The 20,343-nt window shown below is 35.2% G+C and overlaps 2 protein-coding genes and 1 long non-coding RNA gene across 4 annotated transcripts in view; 1 reads left to right on the plus strand and 2 right to left on the minus strand.

Moving 5' to 3' along the window:
- LOC106463853 (neuroglobin-like) overlaps positions 1-6,902 on the minus strand; it is a 165,595-nt gene extending 158,693 nt beyond the window's left edge. The window contains exon 1 of the mRNA XM_022391473.1: positions 6,825-6,902. The gene's annotated coding sequence lies outside the window, so the exon portion shown is untranslated. The remainder of the gene's footprint in view (positions 1-6,824) is intronic.
- The window catches only part of LOC106463854 (neuroglobin-like), a 95,590-nt gene that overhangs the window by 63,064 nt on the left and 12,183 nt on the right, over positions 1-20,343 (plus strand). Inside the window, exon 2 of one of the 2 annotated variants that reach the window (XM_013923933.2) lies at positions 9,958-10,249. In XM_013923933.2, the coding sequence (XP_013779387.1) occupies positions 10,044-10,249 (206 nt within the window). In that variant the 5' untranslated portion in view covers positions 9,958-10,043. The remainder of the gene's footprint in view (positions 1-9,957; positions 10,250-20,343) is intronic. The other variant, XM_013923934.2, reaches the window with a different exon arrangement.
- The window catches only part of LOC111086872, a 33,029-nt gene continuing 20,672 nt past the window's right edge, over positions 7,987-20,343 (minus strand). Inside the window, exons 2-4 of the long non-coding RNA XR_002611597.1 lie at positions 17,443-17,532; positions 9,420-9,471; positions 7,987-8,565 (exon numbers count right to left, since the gene is read on the minus strand). This is a non-coding gene — a long non-coding RNA (uncharacterized LOC111086872). The remainder of the gene's footprint in view (positions 8,566-9,419; positions 9,472-17,442; positions 17,533-20,343) is intronic.

Consider the following 20,343-nt stretch of genomic DNA (forward strand, 5'->3'; position numbering starts at 1 on the left):
CAAACATCGGTGGTGAAGAAAAGGTTCATAGTGCTCAATGTATAGACTCTGGACTGGTGAAGTGCAGAAAACCTCCGTGCTGAGCCAAAGCCCTAGATGATGCACAGGGGCCAACATCTTGAATGAAAAATCCCTAGCTAAAAACTTAGACCAGAGATCCATAGTCCACCTTGGTTCATACGAGGGCATGATAGACCTTAAGCATGGAACATCTATCTTTTTCCCAAGAAGTGAAAGAGAGGATGCAAAGGATATTCAGTGTTCTTGTACATTTGACATGAAGCTGCTTAATGTGAAGACTAAATGTCAACTTACATTCAAATAGATGATTTAAGAACTTTGTGTCAGTCACCATGGGAAGATAATCTCAACCAAGACGGAACTCTGGATCAGTGTGTAAACCCCGCTGGTTGCAGAATTGCATGCAAATGGTTTTACAGGAGAAGAAGGTGAGTAAGTGCTGTCTGAAGCTGCCACTCAATATACCTCATATTTGATGAAGGATCAGGACAAAGTCAAACCCATACAGACCTGGAAACTCCTGTTGAGTAATAGGTTACGAATAAAAATTGCTAAATGGTCAAGCAACCCATAGAAATAGAGGTCCTGTAAAATGCCAAACCTCCACATAGTGTCATAAGCTTTTCAAGATCAAAGGTTGATATAAGATGCTCTCTCTTGAGGAAGGCTTCTCTGATCGAAGTTTCAATATGAATCAGGTGGTCCACAATGAAGTGCTGTTAATATTAGGGGGGTGAGAGGAGGTTGTTTGATTCAAGGCTCCAAACAAAATGAGCACTGACTATCCTCTATAAAACCTTTCAGAGACAGCTAGCCAAAGCAATAGGACAATAATTAGAAGAAATCTTAGTATCCTTTTTAGGATTTGAAACAAGGATGACAATAGCTTTGTGCCATGCATGTGGAAAAATATTTTTCTACCAAGTCTGGTTAAAAACAACCAGAAGAAGAGCAAAAGAGGCAGTACATAGATGATGGTGCAATATCTCGTAGTGAATATCATCAGGTCTAACTGATGTAGTGCCAGATCAATTTTAAGTTCTATCAGCATAAATGGACAATTATAGTCGTAGAGATTATTTGTCCAAAAAGAAAGTAGCGATCTTTCAGCCCGTGACTTGATGTCCAAGAATGCAGGGAATAGATGAAAGTACTGGAAAGGTGCAAAAAGCACCTAAGGTGTAAGTGATATCTTGAATATCAGCAACTTTCTGGCCATTGGAGAGTAAGATCGAAAAGGGGATGGGAAGCATACTTCTCACTGATCCCTTGAATCCTGTCCCAGACGTCTTTGAAACTGGTGGTAAAAGAGATGCTGGTAGTGAAATTAATCCAAAATTCCTTCTGGCTTTGATGTCTAACCAGCTGGGCGTGGACATGAACCTACTAAAAAGCAATGAGGTTGTGAAGAGTGGGATATTTGCAAAAGATATCCCAGGTCCATTTCTGAGCCTTCCACACCAGCTGGTAGTCAGAGATTCACCATGGATCTGGATACTGTGAGAAACGTGTCGAGGATTTGGAGATCGTATGAACAGCTGCTTGAACAATACACTCAGTTACTGGCTCCACACAGTCACTAATAGTGAGAAGACTAATTACAGCAGGAACAAATTCTGAGGGAGTGGTGAAAGAGAGCCAATCAGTCTGCTCCAACTTCCACCATAGCAGACGAGTTGGGTGACAATGACTGTAGTCAATCTTTTTAGAATGATGGGAAAATTATCACTGCTCTATGGGTCATTATACACCCTCCAAGAGACGTGAGGAAAAAGGTAAGGGGAACAAATGGACAGATCTGTAGCAGTAAAAGACTGGCTAGACGTGTGAAAATAGTTAAATGAACAAGTATTGAAGAGAGAGAGGTTGTGATCCAAGAACAAACACTCCAGAGAACGACCCCTCCATCAATATCAGCACCACCCTAGAGGGAATTGTGTCTATTAAAGTCTCCTAGATGAAGAAAGGATACGGCAACTGTTCAATAAGATCATCAAGTTTTGTTTGATCATAATCCTCTCCTGGTAACAGATAAAGAGAACAAACTGTGATGATACAACCAATGGAGATAAGAACGGCAATAGCCTCCAGGGATGTAGTGAAAGGCATAGGCATGGTGGTTATATACTTTTCAACCATAAGTGTCACACCTCCATGAACTTTTCTATCACATAACCTGTCATTCCTGTACAAGGAAAACTACTAAAAGGTGACAGCATCAAGAATCTCAAGGAATGTTTCCTGTAAGGAGAAACACAAGGAATGATAAGAACTGATCAAGGCCTTAATGTCTTCAAAATTAGAATGAATCCTCGACAGTTCCACTGTATCAAAATAGCCATTTTTATTAATGAGGAGGATAACATAGTGGAAAGCCTTTTTGTTTTCGACCACAACTTTCTTCTATTTACCAGAAAGAGGTCTATCGATCTCCATTGATCCTGTCCTGAGAAACTTGGGAAGGTCTCTGTTAGCTTAAAGAAATTCCAGTGATTGAATGTATGACCGAATGATGGTCATGCACCTAGGGACTGATGGCGAGAGCCCGAGCAGTTACTGTATGCTATGGGGACATGGACGGGAGTAGACGTGGATTTGTCAACTCTTGAATCCATGAAGGGCAGAAGACTCTGCACATGACGAGAGAAAGACTCCGAGGGAAGTACAGAAAGATCTTTCTGCACTCCCATCGTGGCAGTGGAATGGAGTGCAGCAGCATATATCCGAGGTGGAATAGGGGCAACAACTTCCATGACTCAGGATAAGAGATGTTGTTTACAGTCCGTAACGACTGTACCTCTTTTGGGCAAGAAGGAAAGTATGAAGGGTGGAATTTTTACAATTACTGCAAGTGGGTTCAATTGACACTCATAGACATCGTGACCTTTGTCATCGCAATGAACACACATCAAAGAACCACGACAAGACATCTTAAAGTTTCCAGTCCCCTGGCACTGGAAACACCTGAGAGGGTTAGGAATATAGAGACATACCTTACAGTTAAATAACATGCCTTGACACAGGCTGGTGGACGTGGCGATGTAAACATCGGAATAAAAAGTATTCCATCTTTATGAGTGGAGATGCATCGAACAGCTGAAACTCCTTGACTGGAGAGACCAATGAAAATCTCCGACTCGGGTATGCTAAGCAAATCCCTCTCCACAATGTCTGCTCTTGAGGAATTCAATGTAACATGGGAGTATCTTCAATGGGGATATCCCTGACTGACTTGGACTTCAAAAAAAAGTTCACTATGATGTGACGTAGATGTTTCAACCAAGACATAATAACACAACACTTTGGGCTTGAATTCCTGTAGACGAATGGCCTTGAGATGTCCCCCCCAAGGTCAGTCGGCTGGTTCTGGGTCAAGTGAGTGCCATTGTTCTCAACGGGTGTTGTGGACATTGTGTCTGGTGCTGGTATTTGGGTATAGTGCCCACAATACCCCTGTGTAGCTGCACTGTCCTCGTTTGGCAATGTAGTGCGTCCTCTTGTAAGACTCCATGGTGAATACTAAATTTTCATCTTTTTCAATGAAAAGTATAAATACTGATAATCAAAATAAAATAAAAACCTCTAATTGGAAAACGACCTCGATTGGACGATTATGTTCCACAGTCACCATCTCAGACTGTTCCTGTACCTTATTTCTTCATTATTCATTCTCTGTGTGGGAAATCTTTAAGGCAAATGTCTCGCTTTTTCATTCAGAGGGGATTGACGGGGCTTTCCTATTTCAGTCAAGAAGTTACAGTCTGGTAACAAAAATTTGAACTGTGAAACAAAGAAATAATTGTAGTCGTAGATTATAGCGTTTTTCTGGAGAAATATAATTTCAATATATTTTTAAAACCTACAACTGTTATTTTAGTGTACTTTAGTTCGTTTACTTGGGATTGGACACTTTTAGCTTTTATTACTACAGGTACAGCTAAGCGTGAAGTTATTATATTAGGCTTAAAACTAGATTGTTAGGGTTTTTTGTTTTTTTAACTTTTCCCTTTAGTCCTTAGGTAACTTTTACTAATAATAATGGGTTATAGGATAATAAAGCTATTAAAAATTAAATTGAAATAGAGTTAGACAAGTAGGAGAATTTGTTTAACTTAAAAGATTACGCTACTGTTTCTATTACTGTTTGATGAATGCTGAGAATTTAATGCACCAGTAAGTTGTTTAAATTAGCAAACCTAATTATACGTGGTGAGGGGACCTCCCAGGAAAGGTCCTGACCGTATAGTTTACCTCCTCTGGGATCCAAACATCCACCCACAGGAAGGAGAGGATCTTGGTGGTTGATTGGTGTCAGGGGCCGTCCTTTATTCTTTATATTTTCTAAAGTAGCGAAACCCAACGATCAAATGAGAAAACAAAAAAAAACAACAACACCAACTCTTGATAAAACATTTACACATTATTTTGAAATACATCCAACCTTGAAACGTATTCGTGAACTCTGCAGAATTTATTTTGTATGCTTCTTTGAACTGTTCATATGTTGTTGTTGTTTTATCAAATTTGAGACAAACATGTTTTCAAAGGGCGTTGGCTTGTTGAAATTTGTTTACTCATTCACTAGATTTAAGAATACATTGAAGCTAGAGTAGATCTCCAAAAGTGTTTCGGTTTTACTATTGAAGCTCAATTATTTCATTCATTATAATTTTTTCTTTGGAAAATATTTCCCTACATTAAAAACTTTATTAACCATTGACTAGAGTGAATATTAAAAAAAAACAGAGTAAACACATAATATGAAGTGGTTCATTAAGTATATAACCTGTGTACTTCTACATGCACCGTGGATCCTAAATAGAATCAGAGTTCGTAACTTACGTTAGGCGAATAAGAAGCCATGCATTCGACCAATCTAGGTTATAAAGACAAAGGAAGAAGAGACAGTGGAAAAAAAAAAGACAAAAGTAAAAAACAAAACAAAAGTACACAAACACTAGCCCCCCAGTGGTACAGCGGTATGTCTGCGGACTTATAACGCTAGAATCCGGGTTTCGATACCCGTGGTGGGCAGAGCACAGATAGCCCATTGTGTACCTTTGTGCTTAATTACAAACAAACAAACACAAACAGTATAAAAGTAAAAAAAAAGAATATTTTGAAATTATTGAAATCATGTAAACCAACTGAGTTAATAATTAAGCTGTTGTTAATACACTTTTCTGACTAATGGCTTCCCATTATTGTTCAACACTTCCTATTAAACCCTACTGTTTTGTTTATCCTTTCTTATAAGTTTCGTTTGCTTTGTACATCTCTCTATATATTTTAACTGTTTTACCTGTTTGTGTGATTTTCTTTGTCTTTTTTTACTCTTGTCTTTATTACCACCACTGACATTCGACACGTGTTATGGAGAAACAGCAATGATAGAACCAGATTATTGTTCGCTCGAATATGTCTAAGTAAAATACTTAGACATATCTGCAGTATGTGCAGTGTCTTTCGAAGAGTTAAAAAAGGATCATATCTGGTCACGCAGAACAACGATTAGATCTGATCGTGCACTCTTCTATTTTATAAGGAATTCTGTAGTGACGTATGGTTTTATCACTTACTAAGTTCTAATAAAGAACGTACTATTTTTAATATAGCATATGAAAATTGGTAGTATAACAGGAGCATATGCTATGATAGATCTTTGTGACAAATGTGATTGAAATGATGAAAGTCACGATATTGTTAAAATGATACATTTTTAGTAAATGTGTAGAAGATTTTTCGCTTCTCGTAATTCATAAGTAGACTTAATTTCTCAATTTATTTTTGAATCAAGAACAGTCATTTTGAACTTAATTGATGACGAATCGTAAAGAGATGAAAAACGTTTTGTCAAATTCACATAGAACTGAAAACATAAGACCAGCGTTGTATCTTCGAGATACACGTGTAACGTGGAGTTAATCATATAATTGTTCAAGATATATATAGATACTGTAACCCAAAACTTCGTTTTAAAGTTCAAAGATAAGTAAGTAGTGTAACCTACATTTTAGTTTTATAGTTGAAAGATAATTATGATATAACCCAAAACTGATATTTATAGTTCAAATATAAATATACCGTAAACTAATTCTTGGTTTTATAGTTCAAAGGTAAATAGATATTGGAACACCAAATTTAGTTATAAAGTTTAAAAAAGAAGTAGATACAGAAACATAAAACCTAGCTTATAGCTCAGAAACAAGTATAATGTAACCCAAAATTTATTTTTTTAATTTAAATATAAGGTATACTGTAACCTAAAATTTAAGTTTACAGCTGAAAAATAAGTTGATTCTGCCATCAAACATGAGGTAAAATGTCAGAGAAAAGCTAATTCTGTCACCTGGAACTGAGATTTATGGCGAGGAGATTAGTAGGTTTATGCACTGATGTAATATGAATAAAATGATTTAGACACTCAGGTACATAAACTGTATTTCCCAAGGTCGTAATTGTACAGGGAGTTTGAATAGTTTTATCTAGAATTACTCAGGGGGGTGGGGTGGGTAGCTTGATAAAATCACGCGATCACTTATTTTTTTGGAGTAGTTTATATTATGTATCTAGTATAAAAAAAGAGACAAAAAAAATCTAGCTGTATTACTGACACTGGCATTAAGGATCAGCTTAGATTTCATTTACTTAACATTTTGTCTTATTGAAGTCGATGTGGTATTTTTGTGGACAAGCAATATAACATTAAAATCACGATTTGTGCTCATTCTCTCATGCATGATACAGGTGATGTTTTCCTTAAGTATTTTAAAATTATTTAACATAAAAGACTATCCTCTTACTTGTTTTAATTTTAAAATGTTCTGCAATTCTGCTTGTTTATGTGTTTTTATTCACAAACTTATTGCTTCAAGTGCTGTAGTTTCTACCGTTGATCGTACCTATTAAACACAAAAGTATGACGTCAAGTTGTGTAGTTTTTTGCATTGCGTGTTTTTCACAGTTATGACAGAACAGTAAGCTATTAATAAACAGTAATATAATGCTTAAAAGTTGTTTATCACATATACTAATAAAAGGATAAAATACATCTAATAAACGAAAAAAGAGCTTGACAATTACAAATAAACGTTCTTGAGGAAAGAAACCTTAACAACTAAGATTGAAAAAAATATATTGAAAAATACAGATAAGAAAATATTAGATTTACTATTAGTTGTAAATATTTATGAGAATATTCATTATTTTTAAATCATTTTTTGACGTTTGGTATCTTCAACTTGAACAGTACTTTAATATGAGACATAAGTACAAACGGTCAGGCTCAAACATAGCCGTCTCTAATTTAGACTGCGGAATTGACTGTCAATTTTTATTTCACACCCACAGCTAACAGTATGGAGCGTGTTCAGAGGCATGTTGCGGGTAGGAAGGATAGACCTTCCAATATTCAATTCAGCTCAATAATCACCGAGACGTGCCCAGTTAAAAACTGTTTTTTTACTCACTGATAATATTACTTTTAGAACACAACTTTGGTGGAATTATTTCGTCAAATTCTTACTTGAAAATGTAACCCTATGTTCTGGGCGTTTTCTTAAGTTGTGGTATTCTCAGATTGACTTATTTTCCTGCGAATAAGTTTGTTTTGTTTTGAATTCTCACAAGGCTACTCGAAGGCTATCTGCCCTAGTCGTTGCTAATTTATTATTGATAGACTAGAGGGAAAGCAGCTAGTCAAACTCATCGCTAACTCTTGGACTACTCTTTGAACAACGAATAGTGGGATTGACCATCACGTTATAACACCCCCATGAGTGAAAGGGAGAGCATGTTCGGTGACGAGCCTTAATCACAAGGCCATGCCAAGCCTGCAAGTATAGGATAGAGATGCTAACAGCAGGGTCGAACAGAAAAATTGATAAGTTATCTGAATCTGCAAACTCAACTGAGTTTTTAACTTGTGTGAGAAATAAAGTGATTGGACATGTTTTAATGACAATGAAAACAATCTTTATTATAAAACACAGGGAACAAGTGTGCGTAGACAAGTGGATGATCACATCTACTGGATCAGTGACTAGATCTTCAACTTTTCTTCCCTCGACTTGAATCTCTGCACAAGTAGGGATGTCCGTGAAATTTAGGTTTACACAAAACCACCAGTTTCTTTGTCTTGTTGATGTATCACGTAACCTATCACTTGCTCTTAACAATCGCAGTCTTAGACATTCCGATGTTTTCTCCTCAGCCAGCGAAAGAATATGTCTACCTTTTTGGCAACACATTTGATCCGAAAAATGGAGAAAGAGAGAGTCAAAGTCACGATTTAACTGAGAAATCTGATGGTTCTGGATCAAGTATTCTTAAGCCAAAATTTACATAGAAGCAAAATACATAGAATTTTCAAAAGATGGTGAAAAAGTACATGATATACTCGAATTTCACACACTCCTCATCTGTCTTTCAGGTGTGACCTCAAGCCGCCAATTAAAATCAGCTTTAAACCTACGACCTGGTCAAGAATCACGTTAACTTTCCTTTGTCCCTAAGACATGTACACGACACGTGGATGACACAACGCTTTAATAAAGTATTATGTATTAATGCCCTTAAAATATTGCAAATGACCTACCATTCAACACAATTCATTACAATAAAACCATATAACTGAAACTGAAATTAAATGCATAATGAAATAATGCACAATAAAATGAAATAATTAAAATAAAATCCTTTAAAACATGTTACCATGGAAATGAGACATATAAATGAAAAAGTAAGAGTAAAAGAAAACACAAATTACATAATACAAACATAAAAAACCCTTTAACACCGAATACAATACAAAAATACCATCTAACAAAGATAAAATATATGAAATGGCCCTTAAACAAAGAAATATATGAAAATACCCTTAAATACCAACATATTAATATATTTAACAAATAACAAGTAACAGGTTAGTACACACCTTATATGAATGCAAAATCTTTACATAGAAATCACATATTTAAAAAAAGCTTTAAAACATACCTTACCCTTTAAATGGGATTAGTCTAACAGACTTCAAACTAAATGACAAAATAGAATTTAAGTAAAACACATTAAAAAATAATAACTTGGCCAAATCGTTTAATAATTAAATGATGAATCAAACAACTTTAACAAAGATTACCTACCTGTTTAAAAAGGCGGCAGTCTAATAGATGAACTACATAAAATAAAAAGTACAAAACAAAATAAAACCAAGCAACAAAGATAACTATCCCCTTTAGAATGGGACTGTCTAGCAGAATAACAAATATATATACAAAACAAAACGACACCTTTCAACAAAAGTCACCCGTTCCCTGTAGAATGAGGTAGTCTAATATACTATGCATAAGGACATAAAAAAATGAAACTTCAGAGTCTTAGAAATTCCAGAGTCTTACCCTTAGCCAACGGAAGGATGAGGCTATTTTTTCTCCAGCACAGGAAGTGATACTAGTTCCAAAAAAAAAAAATGAGAGAGAGGCAAAGTCACGCTTGAACGGAGAAACTCCAATAGTTCTTATGCTAAAACCTGTTTATAAGCAATACATACGAAAATTTCAAAATGTTTAATATCACTAAAGGTTATGAAAAAGTTAGTGATATACAGAATACATGAGATACTCGAATATCACAAAGTCATTCCGTGCTTTGTCCAGAAATATTTGTTTTTATATCTTATTTCTATACGTTGCAGGCTGCATAGAGGATCTTATTTTGTGAACCTTTTGTATTTTTACATGATGTAATCTTAAGAAAACGATTCTTTAAAATGAATATGTTTCGCTAAGTAGAAAATAGAACAAAACAGCGCTGATACCTTGTGCATGACATGATTTAATTTTATCTTTATAATTTGACGTTATGTAATAAAGCAGAAAAGATGCTATTTCTGTAAAATAAATCTCCGTTAAAATAATTTTCTACGAATATTTTCAGGTCAAATAATTGAAAAAAAAATTGCGATTTTAGAAGGAAACTGACAGTCGTAGTAGCCCTTGAAGTCAAAATTACTAAAGTTGATAATGGGCGGAACATTCACTAAAGGATTGCAAGCTCTTAGTAAAAAAATTCAAGATGATTCTTCGCGGGATCCCTTAGATGATCCACCTGTTCCTGCTCCTCCTGATCCAAGGCTTCCTTTAACGGCAAAACAGGTGTTCAACATTTCTAAATCGTGGAAGGGAATTGCACGTGCAATGGAAACAACGGGTATTACGATGTTCGTCAAGTAAGTAAATTCAGGTATATATTATCAAATTATCACAGGGCTGGAAGATCAAGGAATGATTTATATATTAGGTTATGTTAGTTACCTTTACCAAAGTAAATATGTCTTTCAGAAAATGTTACTTTACATTTGATACGATCTTTTTATGATATAATTCCGTAAATCTTTCATGACTGCTTTTCATAACGATGTCACACTTTATAATCACAGTTACCACAAATTAATCATCGAAGCCTAGATTTACAATATTTGGTAAATATTACTATTATTGGTCAAATATTGTATTACGATGTTGACGTTACATAATTATCCTTTATGCTTTTTTTTTCTCAAGCTTTGTATGTTATATAGATAAGTATATTCATATCTTGGTAACATCAAACTAAATATGTTTACTACGTTTATAACACAGGCCTGCGAATTTAAACTTCATAAAAGTTGTTTTGGTCTTAATAACGGATATACCATTATTCAGCTACGCAAAGTACGAAAATAATATTCAATTTTTTTATCACGAAAGGTTTTTTGACAAATCAGGAAGAAAAAAAACTCCTACATAGATCAAATTATTATTTTGTTTATCACAATGAAATTTTTTTATTATTATGTTTGTTAACAAAAATACAAACAAACTGTAGAAAAGGGAAAAGCATTAATGTCAAACGAATATGCATCCTCCTTCATCCTAATTTTTTGTGTGTGAAATCTACATGTTGTGGTCTTTATTTTATGTATTGCGTCTGGAGCATCTCGTTTCAATGACCAGTAGTAATCAGCTACAATGCTGCCTTTCCACTTTCCCTGATACCTCCTTTCCATTTCCCTGATACCTTAATGAAACCTTTCCTCTTGTTCTTCGCTGACGGCGCCGAGAGTTGGAGGGGAATAGTCAATGTGAGTGTAAGAAATTAACTTTCAAGTTCATATTACAACCCAAATCTTGGAATTTTTCGAGCATGTTATTAGCAATATTTTCGTAATTTGGGTCCTTGTTGTTTTCTAAAAAATTTTCAATAACATCTTTAAAGGCAATCCACGCTTCTTTTTTTAACTTTCCTTATTGTCTTTTCGAACTGTTCATCCGAAGTCCATTTTCTAATCTGAGGCCTAACAAAAATCCCTTATTTAAGTTTCGCTTCTGAAAGAGCTGGGAATTGCCCACATAGATATTTGAAACAGTTGCTATCTTTGTCTAAGGCCTTTAAAAACTGCTTCATCAAGCCCAGTTTTATGTGAAGTGGAGGTAAAAGGACTTTCTTTTTGGCAACCAAACTTTCACGTTCAAAGTTTTCGATCCTGGTATCAGGCTGGCTTTGCGTGACCATTGCTTCTTTATCCAGTGCTGATTTCGTGCTCTGCTATCCTATTCACTCGAAAAAACATGGAACTTTGTATAACTGGATTGTTGATCCAACAACATACATAGAACTTTTAAGTCTCCACACAAAAGCTAATCATGTTCTTTATATTTGACCTTATTAAGAAGAAGTTCGAGATTTTCGTACGTTTCCTTCAAGTGAACTGAATGAGCAATAGGAACAGACGCATATATGTTACCATTGTGAAATAGAACACCTTTTATACTTCTTTTGGAGGAATCAATGAACAATCGCCACTCACTTGGTTCATAGACTGCAGCTCCTAGCATTCAGTAATATTGTTGCAATAAACCAGTGAACATTCTTTCGAAAAGTGTGGTATAAACTCTTTCTCACGATTTCTGTACCAGTAAAATGATGACTGTGGAGAAAGTAAGTTTTTAGCTCGAAGACTGGCCCCAAAAATGTCTGAAGAATCCTTTGGAAGACCCAAATCTCTCACCAAATCATTAAGTTCACCTTATGTGAAAAATTATGGTTCACCAGACGTTTCAGGTTGAAAACTATCTCTATCATCATTTCTACTGACATCAGATTCAGAATCACATTAAACTGTATCACGAGTCTCAGGTGGAGTAGGTACAGGGTACATCAGGTCCTTGAGCAACAGGTCTTATAGCAGATTGAAGGTTCGGATAAGAAATTTCCTTTTTATTTCGAGTTTTGTAGTCTTGCATGTTACACGATCAAAAATTGCAGTTATTTTTAGGTTCATTGAAATTCCAAAAGGCAAAGACTTTTTTTCCCTTAAGTCCATTGTCTCAACTCTTACACACAAACGGTGCAAACTTTGTGCGGAGCCCATGATTTGTCTTAGTCCCAAAGTTATATTTCAAAATACGCGTAATGCGCTTTTTTGACAAATTCTGTAATGTTTTGCCTTTGTTTCTTTACAACAAATGTGTTTGGGTCATTTAAACACTCTCTTATTGCCATAACGACGAATGAATAATCTTGAAAAGTTTGTTTTGTTTTTGAATTTCACGCAAAGCTACACGAGGGTTATCTGCGCTAGCCGTCCCTAATTTAGCAGTGTAAGACTAGAGGGAAGGCAACTAGTCATCACCACCCACTCCCAACTCTTGGGCTACTCTTTTACCAACGGATAGTGGGATTGACCGTCACATTATAACGCCCCCAGGGCTGAAAGGGCGAGCATGTTTGGTGTGACGGGGATTCGAACCCGCGACCCTCAGATTGCGAGTCGAGTGCCGTAACCACCTGGCAATATTGAAAAGAAAAAATAGTGTCAAAGTGCACGCACAAACAAATATTATCCAGAAATGACACGTCATGCGGCCTATTAACCGGTGTGTTTCTCGTGGGTTCTAAAACTTTCGATAAGACTCTCACCGCGCGATTTGTCTTGAGAAATCTACCGCCAGTGGTTTTCAACATATTAAGCATAAAAACATTTGACCCGATTTCAATGAAACTGATTCACTTATGAAAAAATACATATGACGTTTTGTGAAAAGTTTCTACGTGATGGAAAAAAAATGGATATCATTTTCAGATTCAGCGTACAGGAATTACTGTAGAACATGTAAACATTTCAAGACAATAAAACTGTTGCAGGCCTGTGTAATGTTTAATTAAGGATATTCATTGCAGTGTTTGTATTAAACTAAAGATGTTCACCGAATTAATAATATTAAACAAGGATATCCCCACTATGATTTAAAAAACATTTCTTAACCTTGTTTGTTTGTTTCTTTGTTATTGTTTCATTGTTTTGATTTAGCGAAAGCTACAAAATGGGCTATCTGTGCTGTGCCAATCACAGGTATTGAATCCCAAAATTTAGCCTTATAAGCTTTCAGTCTTACCGCTGAGCCTCGAGGGAGTTGTTCTCAATACGCACTTTATTTAGCTATGAATAATCTTTACTTAAAGTTTGCTTAACTATGTTTTCATCTTTTTTTATATTTACTATTGGTATTTTTCCATCTTTGTTGTATTGTTATTGGGATAATATTCTGCTTCTTAACCAAACGTTTGTTAAATACCAGCAACATGCCAATGATACTGTTTCTGTGATCCTCTGTGTACATTCATTGATAAATTTCAGGTATTTTAACATAAACTTTGTCACAGCTGAAAGACTTAATTCTGTGTATATGGAAATTTCATGTGTTTTCTCAGAACGTGCCAATTTTTTATATAATGAATGAATAACAAGGTGTCATATTTGAGCAATTCATATTTTGTTCCAAAGAAGTCCTCGTGTTACTGTAACTTATAGATCATTCAACACCCAAAATATACAACAATACTTTATCAGAGTGTATAGAAGGCATTTAATCAATAAACAGAAAGTTTACACAGTCTGCATACAAAACTGTACTGTGAAGGGTAAGGTGTTTCGCTAATTTCTGGGTAAAAGAAAGAAAATATGATTACTTGAAGTTAACTAGAACCTGAATGTATTACGTAAGGAATCTTTTAATATCAGGTAAACATGCAACTCTGATGGAAAAAGAATTGACTGTACTGTTTGATGAATTTTAATTTCTTTTTTGTAAGTTATTCTTTTAACTAGTTACAAACCAGCTCGACATAGCTTACTATCTTAACAATATCTTAGTCTGTAATAAGTCACGTTTGAGCCTGAATAATAGACAATAATTATTTAGAGGAGCGTGATACTCATCATTTATGAAGTTACGTTCATGTTTAATCGACAATAACGATTTTTAATGCAGATGATTTAGAGTTTGCGGTTTATTCAATTTTGATTTATGAGATGATTTAAGTTGTAGTTTTTATTGATTGATGATTAATGATATTGTTGCGTATCTGCTTGTTTGTTAATTTCCGGTAGAAATTCTTTCCGAAAAGCTTCAGCAATGCAAGTCCTTTCATGATTAAATCAGTTTATTCTTTCTCGATACAAACTTTTAGCACACAGTAATTCCACAGTCAGTACGTTTCTCGTCACATTCAACTTAATGACTTTTATAACACACGCTATAAATCACAGCGATTCACAATCTCGATAACTTCACTCTCTATGAGTGCAAAATACACACTAGCCCGAAACTCACCCTGACTATTGTTCACTTTATCATACATTCAAAACCACTGGCTTTTCTCGCCAGGCTTATATGCTAACAAAGAGGCGTCTCAATCACACTCGAGCTTCCCCGATAATTCGAGAAACTCAGTCACGCATGCTTCCAACGTCACGTGACTTCCGTTGTCGTAACAATATATTTTTTTTTTGGAGTATCTTATCAGAAATGTTAGTATATATTGGCAATGCATGTGGTTGATATTGTTATCATAGCATAAGAAGAACTCTAGATTCATAGTTGCTGAAGACTATACCTAGTTTCAAATTTAAAGGTTCTTTGATAGTTGGTGTTATTGTATCTTCTGTCGATCTCATGTGGTAACTGCTGGTTTAGGGTTGTGTGTTTAGTAAAGAATGCGTCAACATCTATTAACACCTTTGCTAAAAGATTGTTACAGAGATCCTACCAATGCAGATATTTAGATCTTACAAAGGGTGAATGCTGTAAGAATATTACACATCAAAGAGTGAAACCTAACTGAAAACGCCTGTCAAGCTTGCAAGCAACATATATTTGAACATATAAAAGGTATATGCGATCTTGCACTTTTGTGAAAGATGTACTTTCTATAAATTTATATAACTTACTAGCATGAAATACCCGCGCTTCACCGTGAGGTTTAAACGTCCCCTAAAAACGCACCAAACATAATGGGTGAGTAGGAGTAGTTTTGCAGGGTCGTTGAACTCGAATCTGGTATCGGATACTGTGTTTTTGACTCCCCTCGTGTTTCTGGGAACTCCATTTTTGAAATTCTAATCGTACACCCAGTCGCAAACTTGTCACTTGTCACACGTGTTCAATTACCACGGGTGGGTGCTCTAACCTTGTTTTTGTTGGGGTATAAACCCCTCATGAAGTAGCTATAAAAGTAATTGCAAATAATATAGGATCTTTATGGGTACATTAAGGCTTCTGTGAATAATGGCTATCCTTTTGTACTTCCCCCATAGGGTTTACACCATGTAGATAAGTTTTCTGCCGAGGTTGGTTCTTTTAGCTCCATCTTATGGGGGGGGAGGAGTTCGAGGACAAACAAATTCTCAAACACACGATATATTTTATCTACATGGAAGTAAAGTCTGTATGTCTGTACGGTATGTGCTCTGGGAAGATAATTGAGTCTGTTTTATATAGACCATGATAATATAAATAGACTTCCACACTTATACTAAAAATGTCAGTACTTTTAACCCCATACGTTAACATCAGACAAGAGGGGGACCAAATTCCGGAATAAAATAGCTCAAGTTTATTACCATCTATTGTAGGGAACAAACGAAGTTTTTATTATATAAAATATCTTATTTTTTGTATTTAAATTTAACTTTCTCATCTTCACTTACATTAAATTTCTTTTTTTTTTGTCATTGCAAAACTTGTTATCTAAGATCTTATTTTACAGTAAAGGATAAAATCGTGGTTTCTTTACTGTCTTTTAGAGAAATATGCTTGCTAGGATACATGAAAGGATGGTTTCAGAAACAGGATCTATGTGCATTTCTGGGATTATGGGTTTAGTTATTGTTTTGTTCTTTCAATTTGTTCCGAATTTTCGAGCAAAAATATATAATGACTGTTTGCGCAAAGTCGTTTCTAATATTTATCTAATAGACTAGAGGAAAGGCAGCTAGTATACAGCACGAACTATCAACGCTTGAGGTACTGAACACTGGGATTTGCTTGGTTCTATTATAGCACACCCACAGTCCATATGGAAAACGACTTAATGCCATAGGGCTGCGAAGCATCAACCCTTGGATTCACAAACCGAGTACGATAACTGATATTCTACCGCCGACCCGGGTGTTCTTTTTTTGTACTGTTTTCTTTTTGTCTAGTTATCGTGATTAACCTACCTTCTGACTTTGTTTCTAAATTTTAATGACTCTGACTAAGAAGTTTCTAAGTAGTTGCTGGAATCAGATTGGTTCTTCATCGTACTGGAACAATGGCTGATCAAGGAGATAGAGCAGGTGTTATCCATGTTGTGATTTATAACAATCCACCAAAAGAGAAAGGAAAAGTCAGCTCGCTACATCCTTCAAATAACTTGGCCAGAAAATCCAACTTTGGCAAACAGTAGAATTTTGTTAATTCCTCATCTTTATTCTTATGGAACTTTATTTCATTAATTCGGTGGGAAGAGGCAAGTCTGGTTATAAGTATGGAAAAACTGAATATTGACTAAGTGGTCACCTCAGTCCAAAATAATGAGAACAATGTTCGATTATTGTTAATCCCAGGGAGGAGTGAATCATTCACCATACATTGTGCAAGGCCAGATGTCATAACCATCAGAAAGCTAAGTTTTAACAAAATATATTAAATCTTTCACAACAAAGTTTTGAAGGCGTTCTTATCAAGCAATATTTTCCATATGAATATCCATTAACCATTCGCATTTTATAAGGTGGTATCTCTTTCAAGGCGGTAGAAAGTGATAATAAGGTTAGAAGATAATAAGTGTTAAAGTTAAATATATTATAGCCAGGTTTTACTGGTCTATTCCACAGCTGTGCTCTCAATCCGCATCTAGGTCCAAACACCATCTGCGTTGAACCAATAGAAATCTTACTATTACTTTATCAAACTCTCATCTCTGTCAAAGGACTTGATGTAGCAAAACAAGTGAATATTAAATTAACCAAGATTTTGATTAACTATTAAGCCAATTAGATATTTTAGTCGAATCTACTATACTCAGTACAATAACATCACCAATGGGTGAACTTACCTTATCAGCCATCGTAAAGACAACCATTGGTTAAGAGGTCACATAAATCTGTCCAATCTTCAGACAGAAAATGGCCATCATCTTTGGACCCTATGGGTAAGAAGGAGGACACACACGATTCAGCCTGTACTTAAGGCAGTTTAATGTTATTGCTTTCATTGACGTTTTCTATTTCCCTCAAACCCACAAGTTCCCATATACCTTGAAAGGTGTACAGTGATTTTGTCCCTTACATATACCTGCAGATTGGTGAAGATTTGAACTGTACGAAAAGAGCTACCAAAATATAACATTCAGCAGTGGCCAATAACAATATGAATTTAACTTAGGTTTGTGCCCAGCACCTTCTTACAAGCGATATAATTCTTTCTTAAATATCTCTACTAATATAATATTATATCTTCTTGATATTGGAAATCAATGTCCAAAAGTAACTGAAGAATCTACTTACTTAAACATCTAATTATTCAACTGTACATTAGATAAGATTTGATTAACGTTTTAGTACATGCTGTGGGTCGCGAGGGCATTGCCACTGATTCTAAAAAAATGACTACAGCTATTGCAAACTAGTTTAAACAATAACCCAAACAATAAATGTAAAGTGTATTGGATTTTTGTCTTGCTTTACTACTGCTTTTTGTCAGAGATCCTCACAATATTTTAATCTTAACTGTATACGGTTTGTTTGGATAGACTTTGAAGCAACATTATAGAAACAAATTTTATTGTTTGTCTACCTCTGCGAAAGGTAATGCCCTTTCTTCCTTCTTCATGCTTCAAAAATCGATACTCATACTGATGTAGTACTTTTCAGATCCAAGATGATGATGAAAGAATTGTGACTCACACGACCTATCTTTTAGGCATTCACGGAGAAATTATACCACCACCAATAAAGAAGTGTTGACAAAATTGACATAGTACTGACATTACATATGTAATCATGCCCTCCAGAATTCTATTGTAAACTTACAGAAACCTGAGATTGACTGCTGGTTATCATACTATCGAGAATTTTGACATTCCACCGAGATAACCCAAACATTACAGGAAGAAAATAGTCCCTTTTTATCCTCTCTTAATATCATGAAAGAAAATCAAAGATAGTGTGACAAGAATATAATCTTGGTGGTTGCTGTACTGATTCCCCAATCGAGAGGAGGAATTAAAAAGAAAGCAAACAACGAATCAGGTATTGATTTTTCTGGACGAGACAAAACAGATTCGATCATTATATTGTATATATATATATATATATATTACCTCCCCCACATTGTAATTTGTACCTTAGTTTTATTTGTCTGTCTTATAAGTGAACGATTTTATTATTTACATTTTCAATGTCCCTCGGTGGTTTAGTGGTAAACCCATTGTGCAGATTTGCGCTAAAACAAACCATTGTTTTAAAGGACTCTCATAAATAAAACATGCTGTTTTTATGTCCTTTCCCTTAGCTGTCAAATTAATGATACATGTTGCGCAATATTTATCTATCCATCCATCTATCTATCCATACTTAAGTAAATATTTTCACTTTTTTCTCTTGGGAATACAATTACGACCAGTGGCTTGTAATAACGAAATTGTTGAGTCTTTCGTCTTTGAAGCAGGTCTTAGCTGAATTATATATAGATTAGTAAGTATTTGATTAAATAAATGGTCACTTGTTTTTGAGTCTCAGAGATCAGATTGTAAGAAAACACGCTGTAATTCTAACTGAAGACATGAATAAGATCAAATACTTTGAAAAATATGAGAAACTATCATCTATGAAGCGGGTGAGAAATAAGCCGAGAACTACCATCATGACGTAGTACTATGTTAGTTTGATAATATAGATCATAATAGGAAAAAATACTGCCTTTATGCTTGATAAGCTACTTTAATACGACTTCCACATCCTTTGATATTCGTATGCCAAATAAACTTATCATGTGATGTGTAAGTTGATTGCTTGACCCGTTGACCCCCAGTTGCTCAGCGATAAACTTAAATAACGCTAAAAACATCGGGGTTCAATAACCGCGGTGGGTACATCTTAGAGAGCCGATTGCGTAGCTTTGCGCTTAAAAAAACAACTAAAGCTTGATCCGTATTAGTGCAAATGATGACTAGTCCATAGATTTAAGAGTAAGTTTAATAATCTGTCAGACTTTTAAAGGGAAGTGACAATAAGTGTCATCTAGCAAGATGAGCAGGATTTGTCAGGAATGACCTATCTACAACAGCACCATGAAAAAGGCATAATACAAATTCCAATATGGCAGTCGACAACCAGTCCTGGAACTTCTTTCCTCAAATGCAAAATGGAAAGCCCGGCTTCAATGATACTTACTGTGCAGACTTTGGCAATAAATAATTGAAAGCATGTGATGTGATTAACATTTTTCCCATTTCTTCTCTAACGGTAGAGCAAAAATATGGAGAAAACAGTACGAGATACGAAAAATGGTTTTAACGAGATACAAAAAAATGGTTTTAACGAGATACAAAAAAATGGTTTTAACTATTTTAGAAGGACGAATATGATCACTTTACATTTTAGACCAGACTGATAATGGCTCTTTCATGACGATAATGCAACATTCCACCGCGCTAATAAGCTGCTTAAAAACTTTAAATAGCATCTTGTCTATTTGACACCATTACTAGAACTCAGCACAACTCGGTACCTTTAGAACGTCGCATTCGCCACCACAATCCTCTGCCAACATCCGCAAACTATCTATTGAGAAATAGGATAAAATGGAACAACACAATTTTGATAATATTATGGAATCTTAATATATATATATTCTTCAGCTGTTACGCATGTCAAAGGTTATTGTCATGCGGCAATCACGGAAGAGCTATTGTATTGATATTTTACTAGCAGAGACCTCCAAAACAATTGCGGTC

The sequence above is a fragment of the Limulus polyphemus genome, unplaced genomic scaffold (assembly GCF_000517525.1).
Source record: "Limulus polyphemus unplaced genomic scaffold, Limulus_polyphemus-2.1.2 Scaffold1503, whole genome shotgun sequence".
Lineage (NCBI taxonomy): Eukaryota > Metazoa > Arthropoda > Merostomata > Xiphosura > Limulidae > Limulus > Limulus polyphemus.